The following is a 16,054-nucleotide window of genomic DNA, read 5'->3' as shown; positions in this document are numbered from 1 at the left end:
ATACGTTGAAGACATTGTGTTCATTAGATGTTGATGATCCAAGCATCAAATATGGTGTCAATGTTTGGCACATATCCCAAAAATGATTAGCCAAAATAAGTGCACGTCAGTGTAATTATCCTGAGAACAAAGGGAGAACAGTGTATTACACAACCACATTAACAAAATTTAAGATGGTGTAATTATCTCTTGAGTCTGACTTGGAAAGTTGTAATTTTCTTTTGTTCTTAAATTGTTCAGATGTGGCCATTAAACACACTTTATTTGAGACACTTGATTTCAGCAGCCTCCCATTTCAATTGTTGAGAGTAGGTTAGATAAATCGTCATTATGTTGCCTAAACAGATGAGTGGGACAGTCACACGTTTCCTTAATATACAGGACAATTAACAAAGCACTGGAGTGGACATGAAGCTGAAAGCACAGACTGAAAGCAAAGAAAATACTAATATAAGGAAAAAGTTAATTCTCAGCAGCTTAGCCTATGTTCTAAACACATGTGCTCGTTGACGTATTTGTGATTTGTGATTGTGATAACAAACTGAAATGTGTGAGACAAAAAATATAGACTTCATGACACTACTCTCAAGCTGTGAATTAGCTGCAGTACAACTTGTGTGAAAGTAGAAGAGCCTGACCAATATGAATTTCCTAGGGCGATACTGATATTGTGGAGTACAATATTCTGATACCTCTGTATTGGCTGATTAAAAGAAAATTGCAATAATTGCTTAGGTTTCGTTATCAAACCCATATGACTAAGAAATGTTGTTTAGGATTGATATTTTACAGTTTAACTTTAAACTTACTTAAGTAACTATAAATAAAAAACAAAACAACAAAATATATTGAAATATAGAAAAAAGAATATAAACTACTTTATGTAAAAAGTAAACACAATGCCCACATTTTTATATTTTTTATTCTTTAAAATAAAAGTTCTCATATCAACTTAATCGCAGATATCTGTAAAATGCTTGTGTTGGTCGATGTGTATTTGCCAACCGATAAATCGGTCAGGCTTCAGAAAGTAGGACAGCTCGCTTACCGTTAGGTTCAGGCTTCTCACTGTGGACTTGCAATGTTCTCCCTTTAGCTTTGTGGTGCAGGTGCTTTGGTTTTCTCTGACAGGCCAAATACATGTTAGGTTAACTGCCAACTAGACTTGCCTGTGGTCGAGAGCGTGAATGGTTGTCTGTTATGTCAGACATGTGATTGATTGGCAACCTGTCCAGGGGGTGTTCCACCGCTCCTCAGAACATGTGAGCTGGGATACATTTCAGCCCACCACCACCTGACCAAGATAAAAGGTTTTGCAGGTTTCACAGTGAAGCATGGTAAAGTTCCCAACCATTGATACTACTCTTTCAAATTAAAAACTTTGTTAGAATGGAACAAATGACTATGAATACTGTCCAAGAGTATTGAAATTAACAAAGTCTCTTAGAAGAAGGCGTGATGGGGCAGTATTAATTGTGGGTTTGTGTTGCAACTGTTAAAATTATCAATGATTTTTTCAGCCTTCCATGAAGACTAAAACCTATACGTGCCAATGTCGTTTCGGCTGGTCACGCACCTCTTTACTTTGTAAGTTGGCTAGTCCATACATATCATGAATGTGATCATTGAAGGGTGATTACAGAGACTGTTGCTAAAGATGAGGTATTCTGAGGGAAACTATGGAAAAAACTGTTGGAGGATACAAGCTGGTGTTGAAACTGTTATGTTTAAGTACAGTCATCTTTGAACTTTTTCAGTTGTGTTGTTTGGTGTTGGTTATATTTTGGCGTTATGGGAGGGCTTAAGGAAACTGTTCACGGTCTGCAGAACATGCAAAAAAGAAATCCCTGCTAAAGAAGACAACACCTAAAATTCCCGGGGGGGTGGGGATTAAAAGGCATAAAAAATGTTTTAATAAAGATTAGAACAATACAGACAATAACACCAACATCACTGTTTATGTCCAGTAGCTGGTCAACCATTCTCACCTTCAATCTTGTACTTTTAGTTAAACATAACAGTTTTCAGTCACCAACAATAACTTTATTCTGTTAAATTTATAAACTGTCTATTAACATTCCAGATGGGCTGCACTGATAACTTTTGCTGCCCAGCTCCCACATTAACGTTAGTTGTTTTATTATTAACCATATCCGCTAGCTTAATGATAACTTAACTGACGGCTATTGTGGCTATCAGCTAATTGCTAATAGTTAAATTGCTAACGATAAAGTGTGCCGCTGGCCAGGTTAACATTTATGATAACTGTTGAATACTTCAATCTTGTTGAAAAGGGAGCTTTACAGACCTCTCAAAATTCACCAGGGTTATTTTCCTACCCAACTTAGTCGGCACCACTTTTTGACGCATTGTTTGCTTATCAACATCCTTAGTCTGTCCCTGGTTGTTTGCCTCATACTGCACTGTTTGTATTGGTTCTGTTACAAATGAGTATCTAATCCTATACAAATCTTTTGTATCGCATAGTATGAGTATCGGGTTTTTGACAACCCTAGTCATAGGTTCAGGTTTATTTGGCCTATAATTCGAAATGACACAAGGTTATGTAGACTGCCATACTTTTAGAGTGATCCTCTACGATTGTATTTTGGAGAATGGTACGTGAAGGGAATAAAACACTTACCTGTACGTTAAACCACACATCAGCCCTAATACCAATAGGTAAATTGAAATGTATATTGACCAATAAAAACAATCCATTGATAGTTTATAGTTAGACTAAGAAACTAAAAAACAATTCTCTGCTTATTTTTGCTTGTGTGTCTGTGTGAATAGCAAGTCAGCATATAATGACTGACCTGGGTAAGCTTCTGTCACCCACCGCCGGTCAGTGGTTGCAGAACACACCCACCCACAGACACATAGACACGTACACAAACACACTGGCGCACACACTTAAAGGGCCTCATCTGCCTCTGTCCCTAGCTGTTGAAATTGTATCAGCTGTCTGCACTTCTCACAATTTCTGCAGCAGCAGTGTAGGCCACTTCATTGGTGGTGGGGGTGGAGGGATTGAGGTACTATTGTGTGAATGTGTGTGTTAAAGGGGAGGGGTACAGGAAGAGGCACCTGCGGGTGGCTGGCGGTTGCTTTGCACCAGCTGCTTTGCTACACACATGAAAGGCAGTGCTGACGGATAATTGACAGCACCAAATTTTCTTCTGACCTAGTCATTACCTGCCTTTTGTGAGCTTTAATAACGTCCGATGGGAATTCATGCCATTCTACTGACCTACTGAGTATGTGTCACTGATTTAAAAGGATGATTAAAATAGATGGTGGGAAAAAATATTGTATTGTCATCACAGACTGTAACTGTTGTGTTTACTAGATTATTTTGTTTACAAACCTAATGTGATCCTTTTCTAGACTATACATTATGTAGTGTTCCTCTTCTGATGTTAATTTTTAAATTTTTATATTTTTGTTTTTGGACAGGAACACAAAATAATGAAAATGCTGTAGAAAGTGAAGCTCATTGGGACCAGCTTGGATCCAGTGGAGTTCCAAAGGTTCCAGTCACCCTATCATGGAATTCTTTGACGATCCCGGCCTCTTTGTTGGAGGTTTGGAAGGGCTGGACGAGGATGAGTTTCCCTCAGCACCCTCACTTGTGGATGAGCTGAACCTCAGTGCTGATTTTGAGCCCCTCCACCGAGTGGAGCCTCTGGGCCCAGGAAAGCCGGCAGACATAATGCCCCCGATTTCTGCCCAACAAGTGATGCCTGCTTATGTTCAACCGATGGATCACTATATTGGCATTAAGGGACAGAATACTACAGGGCAAACATTTTCTGGCCATAGAGGCACAGGTGCTGGAGGTGGCAGCATAATGCCAGAGCAACATGGCCAGTACCACAATGCCTCCATGAGCCAAGTGCCTCAGTCAAATGGGCTCTTTTGTAACAGTAGCAGTCCAATGTGGGGCAACCAAGACCAGAATGGGAATATGTTCCACCCTGTATCTCAACCACAGCAACATCCGCAACAGCAGCGTTGTCATCAGCAGCAGCAACTGCACAACCAGCAACTTAATGTCAGACAACATATACAAGAGCAACAACGACAACCCTGCCATGATCCACAACAGGAGCAGCAGCACAGAATGAGGCAGCAGCTGCAACAACAGCAAAGTCATCAGCAACAGCTGTTAAACCAGTGCCAGTCCCAACAAATTAGCACACAGACTATGCCCCTGCAGCAACAGCAGCATCACAATTTCTCCTTTCACCAGGGAATTCAGCCAGTTCACCATAGTCAGCAGCGGGCTCAGCACCAACTATCTGTAGGAGGACAGAGATTCCAATCAAGGGCTCTGCCAAACAAGTCTTATTTGGATGGTCAGAATGCTTCTCTGAGTGGGACATGCTTACCGCAACATCAGCAGCAACATGGTTCCTACCGTTTGACCTCAGCAGGCCAAGCCTTCTCTGGATCAGGACTGGAAGACCCAAACCGGCCCTTCCCCATGCATTCATCATCTATGGTTCTCTCCCTGCCCACATGCTCAGTCAGTTCTGCCCCTGCTTACCAACTGGCTCAGTACCCTGCTTACCCTGGAGAGCCTGAAGTATCCACTCTCAATCAGCAGTCTTTGTCCACAGCCTCAGTGGCAGGTCCCACACTCACCAACAATGTATCTCTCACTTCCACAGTGTCTGAGCTCTCAGGGACAGTATGTCAGTTTCCATCCACAGGAGTTATGAATCAGCAGCACACTAAGACCTCAGGTAGCCAAGAAGATGAATGTCCTTTCCGGGCCCTACATTGTTCTGGCGAACCCCAAGGAAGCAGTGTGTCATCTGAGATGTTTGGGGAATCCATGAGCTGCTACCCAACCATGGCCAGTCAGCTGCCATCTGAACAGCCTCAGAGCTGCGGGGCCATCAACACTAATGGATACCAGGCTTTGGGAGATGGTCTCCTCACATCAGAGGCTCAGGATGGAGACTTGGAGGGACTGGAGCCTCCTGACCTATTGCCTGACCTACTGCCCCAGCTGGACGTTGCTCTCAGCCAGCAGGACGAATCCAACTGTTCCTGGGCCAGTTCCAGTTTCAGTTCCAGTTTGGAGAGGGGACATGAGCACAGGAAACCACCACCTGTTGAGTACAAGGAAGAGAAGGTAATACAAAGTCTTTATATATTTTTTGATCCTTCAAAACTGCAATGCATTGCCAATACATGGCTGGATATTTTAGCAGAGAACCCCATAAAGTACCATTCTCTCTACTGTAATTTATATAAACACAGTCAATGCACGTTGTCCTTAACCTTTTCTAGTTCTCAGGTCAGATTATAGAGAAGTGAGGGGAGAGAAGGTTAATGATTTGACATTTATTGAAGAAGTTTGATGTAATAAGGGCTTCATGTTGGCTCTACTAAGGAGAACATTTCCTTGCTGACATAAAGAAATTGTAAATGTTTTTCCCAGCATACTGTACCCGAGAATCCAGTCATTCATGTAATGTTTAACCAACTATCCCAGATAGAACATGTGCCTGTCTAGTAGGAAACCTGCAATCAGTGGTGGAGTGGGGGGAGGTGGAGAGGCAGTACCATGGGCCATCTGAAAGCCCTCTGAAAATGATAATGGTCGGTCCAGCCTGTCCTGCTCAGCTCGCCGACAGCAGGTCAGGCCTGATTAGGCTAAGAGTGGCAGGAGTGTCTTCAGGACTTAGCTGTAAGCATACTTAGGGCTATATCAAGATGTGGGTCAGGGCAAGCCAGAGGCACTTGCACACTGCCTCGCTGGAGTGTGGGGGAGGTTGCACGCTGTTGTGGTAGCTGCCACAGTCTCTGTGTGTATGCGTGCACGTGTGAGAGAGCAGGAAAATAGCATGGTGAAGGAGAGTGGTTAGCACTTGAGGGAGGGGGGAGGGGGTCTGGGGGATGGAGAGAGCAGTAGTTCATGGAAAAAAGGAGCGCTTAGGCAAGAAAGGGAGGGAAAGAGACAGCGAGGAAGAGCAGTGAGAGGGAGAAAAGAAGGGGGAGGTTGAGCGAATGCATTAGCTGGCTGTAACAGGCTTCAGGCAGTTCCTGGACCTCAGTTGGCTGGTAACTTAGCAGCATCCACACAGCCTCCTGGCCCGCTAGTGACGCATGGCCAGCAGCGAAAGCAGCAGACGTTTCATCATGGTGTGCACATTTAACATAAAAAGGACGTGAATTTCAGCACATCCATGGGTTTCTTTTGATATGATTCAAGCAATGTTAATGCAAGATTAACACGTTTAACTACAATTGAACATGTTGACCTAAAGGCAGTGGAAACTGATAGATTATCTCTAATTTAAAATAGACAAATGCACACTCATTCACACATTTATATCAGAAGAACACTTGTGTTTTTTATGGCCCACTACAGAAAGTAATTATTTCTCAACATACTCACAACAAAATTGAAGTGTAGTTTGACATTATTTTATCAATATCACCTGTTCTGTATCAGTACCTACCCAAGAGTGGCAAACAGGAGAGACACTCATATTAACTGTGTGAGTCACTAATTTAGATCTCTCTAAACTGTGCTCTCTGAGTGGCAACGGACCCATTATGTCCCTCTACTTCTGAACACAAACCTATGTCTAAGAGCCAAAACACAACCTGTGTGTTGAGCACTGCTCCAAACATCACCTAACCGGCTGTAGGCCACAACAAAACTGGCGGCCTGCCTAAACCAGAGTTCATCCACACAGCCTATTTGCCCATCTGTAAAGGTCCTTGATTGAATTGGTCCGTGAACCACAGCCATACGAACGAGCCTCTCCCTGTCTGTGTCAACATCCAGCACTGTGTTGATGCTTACAGGCTGACTGTGCTATTCATGTGCACTGATGTGTGAAGAGCCTGCTGATAGTGTGTTTGCTGAACAGGCAAGGCATCAGGAGATAGTTGCCCACTCTTCACTCCCCCGCAGTGAATGTGGCTAATTAGGATTGCCAATGGTTGTAATGGTCAGCTGCTGCTGTGATGAGCACCCAGGGTTCAAGATATAATAGTTGTCCCAGGTTACTGTGTTCAGAGCTTAAATTGAGTAAAAATAATGCCCTGGGCTACGATGCGATGGATCTAAATTTAAATCAACAGATGTGGGTAGAACTCTGGTCTGTCCGGTGAAGTCATTTAAACAATATGTATGAGATGTATTCTCATTGCTTACGTGTACTGAAGTGAGTCAGCAGCCACTCTTTAAACTGTGACTAGTCAGGAAGTGAAGAATGAGATGTTTGAGCATGTTTAAGTTAACAGATGTTTCCTTGTTGTGATTTTATTTGTATAGTTTGTAAGTAATTTCTAAAATGGATCTCCCAAAAATGTACTATATCATAGTACAGTATTACATGAATATTGTCCATGAAGTAACATTATCAGGAGACACTGGACAATGTTGGTATTAAGAAGTGTTGAGGCTGATTTTGTTGTTTGGCTGCACACTTTTCAAGTTTAGTTTCAATGGAAGTGAAGTGGTATTTTGATCTTAACATGTCTGTATTTGGATTTCATAGACCTATATATGGGTGCAAATTAAACTATGCCCCAAAGGCAAAAAATAAACTGGTTGTGGAGATTTATGGAGCAACGACAGCTCATTCAATATACCCCTTCTCTATGCACTCAAACCGAAAGAGGATGTTTGCCACACAGGTTTCAGTCCCACCCTTTTAGTACCTAAGAAACCATCAACCATTCAACACTGACATGGTTCATCACCTTTCAGAGCATACACCATACCGAGTTAGTGGGAGAAATTAAGAAACAAGAAACCTTGTTTAAATTAATTGGAAAGGGTGGTTACTCTAAAGTCTATATAGCTGCTGTCGTAATTGGCTATCTTAAGTGTATTTTTGTATGATTTTATCAAATTCATACATGTAAAGGGAGTAATTGAGCCTCTGAAAGGGAAAAGTATCCCTATCCCAACCGCTATCTTGCAATATTACGAGAATAAAGTTGCAAATAAATTAAAATGTTATTGTAATATTACGCGGATTAACTTGTAATATGTTATATTAGAGGTGGTTTATCAGAAGATAAGCCACTCATCTGTGGTAAAATAAGGACTGTGGAACATCTTGTTTAGTTATACTTTAGTATAGCTTTCAGAAATAACGAAATGCTTCATCTTTTGGCTCATAATTATCAGAGGTATCAGGACTTTGAAAGTCTATTCTTGAGAAAGAAACACATAGACTTGGAGGAAATTGCCTGTTTTGTCGAGAAGTAAATGTTTGATAGTGGTCAACTGTGAGGCTTTTGTTGGTTGGTAGATCTGTGTGAGATTGGAAATCAAGATTTTGGATCTAGAAGTGGAACAGGTTCCCCATGCTGCTTGTAATATCCTCTGTTTTTCATTGTTAAATTATACTTAATTCTCATGATTAAAATAAATATTCTCATTAAATTGTGATGAAGTTGCAGGTGGGCTTTCTTTCTCTCCTATGTGACATCATATCAGCCTAAGTGTATTTTGATCTACTGTATACTGGTAGATCCTTACTTTCACTTTAAAAACGTAATGCTGGGCGTTGCCGTTTTTTGTCCTATTGGTACACTATGCTGTCAAACCAAAGGCTTCAAGTATGAGGGTGCAGATCCTGAACAGGTTGGAAACAGAGATTGAAGTGGAGACTGATGGATCCTGATGGCCTGGGCTGCTCCAGCCACTTCAGGCCCTCAGGCAGTGACATTGACCAGGTGCTTCCTCCCCGGCTACCTGTGTGTCTGATTTGTTATCTGTGTGGGTATCTAGGTATCAACCCTCCCTGCCCTGCCATGGCTCCAGAGCATGTGTGTGTGTGTGTGTGTGTGTGTGTGTGTGTGTGTGTGTGTGTGTGTGTGTGTGTGTGTGTGTGTGTGTGTGTGTGTGTGTGTGTGTGTGTGTGTGTGTGTGTGTGTGTGTGTGTGTGTGTGTGTGTGTGTGTGTGTGTGTGTGTGTGTGTGTGTGTGTGTGTGTGTGTGTCTAAAAGATATGGTGGCTTTGTTGCTTCCTGACCTCTGTTGAGGTTTATATAACTCCAAGCCAACCAGCTGACCAGACCGGGCAGGCAATGCCATAATCAGCCCTGAAACATGACACCATGCATCACCCCAGCCCTCACCCTACCACCCACATGCAATGCACATGTAGCACACACCCGCGCACAAACCCCTGTGAAACCTGCTGTTTCTGTAGTCACATGGGGATAGGCTGTCTCACTCGTACACTTTCTCTGATTACCCTCCCGCCCCTCAACCGCCACCCCCCCTTCTCTCTCTCCATACCCACCCATTCGTGCTCACTCTCTGTCAAGTGTTCTGTGTGCATGCATCCGGCCTCACCGGCTTGTCTGTTTTGGAGGCCTGCCAGATAAGGGCGGGGGCGGAGGATAACTAAGGGTCAGAGGTAAACAGGAAGTCAGGCGGTCTTTGCTGTGGGCTGAATGGGAGGGTTCAGTAAGAGGAGGCGGGGGAGGACATAGGAGAGGAGAGGGAGGAGGGAGTTGTACTCGGATTGACTGTGTCAGGAGCATGTGGGAACGCTGCCAGCCCAAACTGCACAGTAGGTCTGAATTTAAAGTGTGTTCTTTTATTCTGCTTTTCTCTACTTCCTTCTCTCTTCTGCTTAATGCCATAGGGATTAAATGACTTTGAATATTTTTTGAGGGGTGACGGGTGTGTGTGTTTTTATTCAGTGGCCAAATGTTCAGAGTTTGCGTAGCGTGTGTGTGTTGTGACAGGAATGTGAGGCTTCTTGGTTGAGAAGTGAGTTAGCTTCCTTGAACTCATACCAACCTTTGATTGGTGGATAATGGAGAGCTGGGAGGTTAGACTGCTGCAGTGTGTCTGGCCATGGAAAGACATTGTTTTGAGGAAGAATCAAAACAATATTTATTGCCCTCAGTGAAAAAGAGGCAATTAGAAAAGGTGTGAAGGGGTAATGACCTATTTGCCCTTGTGTTTACAAATGACACATGGGCTGTTGTCTCATGGCAGGAGGAAGCGAGTGTGAACATGTTGGAATGAAACATCTTAAGATCAAATAAAGCTTGAATAAAACAGGCTAGGTTAAGGTTAGTTGAAGTTATTAGGAGTCCATTGAGTCTGTCCTTCTGTTCCAGTCAATACATGGTTGTCTGTGCCACAGTTTGACTTTGACAAAACGTAGTGTCGGTCACGCTCTCCACACGGACGACGGTTGGCTGACTGGTTACTGATTGCAAGTTCAGCAAACAGGTTTGTGCCATTAGGAAGTCATTAGCTTGTTGCCATGGACTCCAGTGCTGCAAGGCAATACTGTGTTTATTGAGGTGTCATGTGTGTATTTTACAACATTCAATTTCTGTGGACGGTACAATTGACTCACTCGGTTAAATGTTTACTTTTAAGAAGTAAGGTCTCTGTCAAAACTGGCACCTCAATCTGTCGTTACTTGAGTGTATTGAGTCGCGCTGTCATCGTCACACAGGCTCACAAAGAGGTCACTTTAAACAAACATGGATGATGTTATGAATAATGTACAATGATTGGTTGTGTTTTTCACAGAATTTGATTATAGCTTTGGCAGTTTCTACTATTTTCTTTGTTCATGCAAAGATAAGATTAGATTTCATCTTAAAAAAAAACGTACTCAAGCAACTACTGTGCCTTGTACAGTATGTTTTGGGTCAGAAGGTGTAATTAGGCCACACGAAGGGGAACAAAATAGGAGATTTCAAAAATAAAGTTTGAATATTATGAAAATATAGTTCTAATATTTAAAACATTAAGTCCTAATATAACCAGAATAAAGTCAAAATATCATCATAATAAAGTTGTAATCTTACAGGGGTTATATCAGAAGATAAGTCTGTTAAATGAGGAACATCTTGTTAATTTTCTCAAGAAACAATCAGATTGACTTCAACATTTGAGTTCCAGAACTCTGGCGAGCACAGGTTCTCCATGCTGTTTGTTTCCTGCATTGTTTTTCCTTTTTCTTGACAAACTATTTATTTTTTCCTCATTAAATTACAACTTTATTCTTGTTTATATTACAACCCTATTCTCGATATCACATAAGGTTGTTTTCTTCAATTCGCCCCCAACACACAGCCTTCATCCTTTTATTTTCATCCACTGATGTTTTTTTTCTTGTCATGATTCTACGTACTCTCGAACATTAACTTTCCTTCATTTTTAATTAAGATGCTGCTTTGTCATCACTTGCTGCTCTGTCTTCTCTGTTTCACAGCTCAGCAGTCACTCCGATTGTCACCATATGTGGCTCCCTACTAACTTATGAGTATTTGGAGTTACTGAAAAAGTCCAGCCTTCATCTGACTTGTTCTCAAATATTGTAGGCTACAGTGGCTTTATATGCTTGTATTAAAAAAAAAGAATAAACCCAGACAGATTTCGTGATAATATGATTTAAGGCCTTTGCACAATGAGGTCATATTTATCATATGTTTTCTTTTTAATCCTTCATCCAATAATATTCATCATACACAGAAACCTTGCACACAGAGTCCAATGCGTTTTATCATTTGTTCTTAGAAGGACATACAATGGTGTTGAGCCGTGAGGATTGTTTTTTTTTTGAGAAGCTGTGAGTAACGAGAAGAATTTCAGACCACTCAGGTTCAAATGTTTATTGCAACAGGTTAGTGTTTGGCATCTAGGCTCCGACTTAATTACTCCCCTGATATGATTACATAGATGTGATGGAAGTGATGAGCAAATACTTGTAACCCACCCCCCATCGGAGCCTACAGGTGGATGCTGGGGTGGTGGAGAGGCTGAAGCAACTGACAGCAATACTGTATCAGCAGTGGGGCAAGCCAGGGGGTGATAGGAAATGTCCTCTGCTTAAATAGTGTGGGTGTGTACTATAAATGATTGTGGAGAGTGAGGTATGTCACATGATGTATGTCACATGATTGGAGCAGCACAGCTGCTCCAATCATGTGCCTGAACTAGCTCCCAGGCATCACTTCATTTCTGTGATCCAATTGATCTTGAAGAGCTCAAACAACTCCAGAACACCTTTTGTCAAATAGCAAAGATAGCAAATCTATCCTGTGCTTGAAACCTTAATGATGGACAAGTTCCGGAATCGGTGTGGAAACATTGTTGACACAACATGAGGTTAGAGTTTCAGTTAAAAAAATATGGTCCTGGTTTGTTAAGACCTTATGCTACAGGGTGTGGTGGTCAAAGATCAAATTGGGCTTTTTTGTTACACATCTCAACTTTAGTGGAATGTGTTCCTATACTTTTTTAAAGCTACATTTTTACATGAACCATGATATTTCTAATATTTTCTTCATATAATTGGGGTACATGTGATCCTGTTAGTTATCTTCTCTGTGTTGAGCATGTGCCAGGCCTCTACTATTCCACTGGAGATTGACTCCACCGACACCTGCCTCGAACTGAGCAGGAGGTAGAGGGGAAAAGAAAATCCTCACTTCATCAGTTCCTGAAGGCTGCAGGTCGACTACACACCCGCTCTGTCTTGCTTGTGCGCAGATGTTCGTAGCTGCCTTTGTGTGTGTGTGTTCCTCTTTGCACAGGCAGTGGCCTGCTCTCTCTTTGCACTGCTTCAATAATGAAGGAGTTGTAAAGGTCTGGCAGCAAGCCCCTCGCTGAATTCCCCTCCACCTCATCCCTTCCTCACTCTCTCCCTCTCTGTCTTTCACATCCTTAGGGACCTCCTCTCAGCTTCACTCTTCGGTTTGCACCGATGTTCCATTTAATGAATGGCATCATCCGGCTTGCTTGTTTTGCACAATTCACTCTCACTTCACAGCCTGGTGTCTGACCTACTGTGCCATCTCTGATTCAGAGAGCATCATGCCATTACCCAGAACAACTACTGTTAAAAACAAGTCTTTAAAGAAGAGGCTGTACAGTTTAGTTTGAGCTGTGTAAAAACACATGGAAAACCGAGTCCAGTTCAGTATGTAAAACAGATTTCATTCTACTTCATTCTACTTCTCAGAGAATAATTCGTGAATCTTTGTGAAAACAAATCAGGTGTGTTTAAGGGGTTGCTATGTATGAGTGTGGGAAATTTGGTGAAGAAATCCAAAATGAAATCTGGAATGTGGTTCTATAAGGGAACAGTTGTTCAGAATGTTCTCTATATTTACAGGCTTACAGCAGGGATCTTATTGCAGTAGGTTTTATCATGAATTATAGTTTAGTGTGGTATATGAGCGCTGGGAACCAGGTAACAGGTTTGTGATAAAACCAAAAAGTAAACAAATAGCATTAATCACAATTGAGTAGATCCTAATATTTGAATCTGATCCCAAGGAGACCTGCTTTCAGAGTGTCGAGATGTGTCTGAATAGGAAGGGATCCACAATGACACAGTTGGAATAAAAACTGCGGGAGTTGGCTGGTAATTGTGGAGGGTGTTTCGCTGTGGATGGATGGTCTCTTGCCCTTGCTCACTTTGACTCACACAGTGCAAGCCCTTAAAAGATCATCTTAAATCTCACTGAGCGACCGTCTTCTGAGCTGACACTTGAAGATGCCTCAAAAAAGCCAGATGCCTTTGTTAGAATCACTGCCTGCTATCCCCAGTCATTGGGGCCTGATTGATATAGAGCCAGGCTCGAGTTGTGCTCAAACCCCAGACCTAGCTGTGTTTGCAGGGGTCAGTGTGAAATAAGCACCATGTGAAAGCCACAGTAACATAGAGACACGAAGAGGCTGTTTGAACAATCTTTTTTCAGTGTAAGTGCTTTGACTGAATGGGATTCGCTAATCAAGTTAATGTCTCTTTCTTTTTAATGCTGTCCTCCACATAGATCATTTGTTAAATATATGAATACTGCACCTGATTTCAGTGATTTTACTGAGGTGCAGTACATAGATTTTAGCATTTGAAATAGTCGAGGATGATCAGCAGAAACGCTGCTTCTTTTTGTTCACTGAGGATAGGAAATCATATGTCAAATCGTAACTTATTACACCCTAGTTCTCAGGTTGAGTAACTTTGATACCACTACAGGCTTTGCACTGTAATTGGAAGTATGCGAAATAAGCATGAGACAGACCCTATTGCTGGTTAGTATTAATACCACTGCTTGTCACCTAATCATGAGTTGCTCTTACTTCCTTTTTGTATTTACCCAATTAAATTAAAAATTATGGGGGGGAAAAGTCCTGATATTGTTATTAAGGAGCCTCTTCAGATGATGGCAGACCATTTTATCCTTTATCATGCTCACTGTCCTCACAGTCACCCCCTAGTGTTCATTTCTATCCAAACCAGATTGGAACTAAGTCCAAGTTAGTTTAGCAGTTCTCATGAACCTGTCTGCACTCAAAACTCTTATCAGCAACAGGATTGTTTGTTTGTGCTGAACTTGATTAAATAAGGGAGTCAATTAGCTGCCTGCATAATACCAAGCTAATTGGCCGTCTTTGTTAAAGCCTGTTGGAGGAGATGCTTGAGAGAGCAGCAGGGGTACAGCAGTGAGACTGTAGCTGGACCAGTGAGTTAATTGTATCAAGTGCCCTAATCGCTATGTTGGCACAGAATTAACCTGGTGTAAAGCTGTGTGTGCGTATGTGAAAGGAAGGAAATCGTGTTTGCATTTGTTCTTGTTATTTTTCTCAGTGAGTATATGTGTGTGTTTGGGTATGCGAGTGACACACACAAAGATTTGGTAGTGCCACTACACTGAACAGATTTTTTTAAAACTCCTATTTTTTTATTTGAAATTAAATATAAAATGGTCTGACATAGAACTCCCAATATGATTAATAAGACAAGGGGTGGCAACTGGGCAGAACACGCAGGAGGCAGGACATTACGTATTAATTCTGCTGCAGAGATCATGTGTTTTTCTTTACAGCACATCAATCACAGCGTCGGCCTTCATCACCAAGTGCTCTTGAATATCGTTATTTTTCCATTTTAATATCTTCGTCTGCATTGTCTTCGTTTATGGCTCCTGTCTTTCAGCCTGAGATTAGGGATGTTCCGATATGAACTTTTGGTGCCATGATTATTGTCAGAGGAAATATCATATTTTTTCTTGGTGAGCTTGTGCTGTCCCGTTACCCCCCTGGTTCTTCATCTCGCTGAGTGAGGCCGTGGGGTCATAGTGGAGTGGGTCAGACGCTGGTAATAAGGCTTTGTTAGACTGTCAGCAGCTCCTCTAGAGGGCACCATGCTCAGCCCGGCTACTGTTACTCTTGGCCCTGATAAAGGATCATTAATGCATGGTGCTGTACTTAATTAGTTGAGGAAGAATCGCTGTGTATCATGTCTCCTTTCATTCGTCAGCCTCACTCCAGTGTGGCTGCAGCTGGCCTGTAGCTGGAGGTCTTATTAGTAAAAACCTTATCCCTTTCTTTTTTATTGCATCTAAACCTAATGATGAACTAATGAAGCCATAGGTAGGAGTTCGTTGATGGGGCATCTTTGCTGTTTTTATTGCAGTGAGAAACATTGTCAGCCAAACACATTTTCAGTGATAACAACCAGGTTAATTTGTGAATAATCATCCACCTTTCACACATCTTATTGCCGGCATGGTTGGGCCGACACAGTTGTCCCTCATCACGTAATCTAAGAGCCCATTGGCAATAGCCTAACAACGAATTATCCTCTAGGAGCAACCGCCAATATTTTGGGCCCTTCTGTGTAGAATAGAGAAAAAGTAAAAGGGTGATGCATTTCAGTCAATATGTTGCTCTCCACATGGACCTGCAGGCAACCGAAGCCTGGTCAAACGTGATTGACCAAAATAGAGACGAAAACCAGACAGTTTCTGCCCCCAAAGTGTTGTCCCTCTCTGTCAGATTCTGCAAATTCTCATGCACACAGTTTATAGACATGTCTCCTCATGCCTCTGATTTCAGAACACCATCCTGCTAATAAGATCACATAAGGTCGCAACACTAGCAGGTTTGTTTAGTTCAGTGTAAACGGCAAAGGGCGACATAATGACGAGTTGTCTTACCAGCAACATAGAAGTATCACTGTATAAAAGGAGCCACTGTGTCCACTCCGTGTTGGAAGTCGAATTGTTGCAGATCAATCCTGAAC

The 16,054-nt window shown here is 42.1% G+C and overlaps 1 protein-coding gene across 5 annotated transcripts in view; it reads left to right on the top strand.

Moving 5' to 3' along the window:
* Nucleotides 1-16,054, top strand: part of chd9 (chromodomain helicase DNA binding protein 9) — a 71,243-nt gene that overhangs the window by 1,735 nt on the left and 53,454 nt on the right. For 4 of the 5 annotated variants that reach the window (XM_061067969.1, XM_061067968.1, XM_061067967.1 and 1 more), the window contains exon 2: nucleotides 3,460-5,146. In XM_061067969.1, coding sequence (XP_060923952.1) covers nucleotides 3,551-5,146 — 1,596 coding nt within the window. In that variant the 5' untranslated portion in view covers nucleotides 3,460-3,550. Of the gene's footprint in view, nucleotides 1-3,459; nucleotides 5,147-9,501; nucleotides 9,563-16,054 lie in introns of those variants that run through there. The other variant, XM_061067971.1, reaches the window with a different exon arrangement.

The sequence above is a fragment of the Limanda limanda genome, chromosome 3, assembly GCF_963576545.1.
Source record: "Limanda limanda chromosome 3, fLimLim1.1, whole genome shotgun sequence".
In the NCBI taxonomy this organism is placed as follows: Eukaryota; Metazoa; Chordata; class Actinopteri; order Pleuronectiformes; family Pleuronectidae; genus Limanda; species Limanda limanda.
The sequence above is the reverse complement of the archived record's forward strand: the minus strand, read 5'-3'. Positions and strand labels throughout refer to the sequence as shown.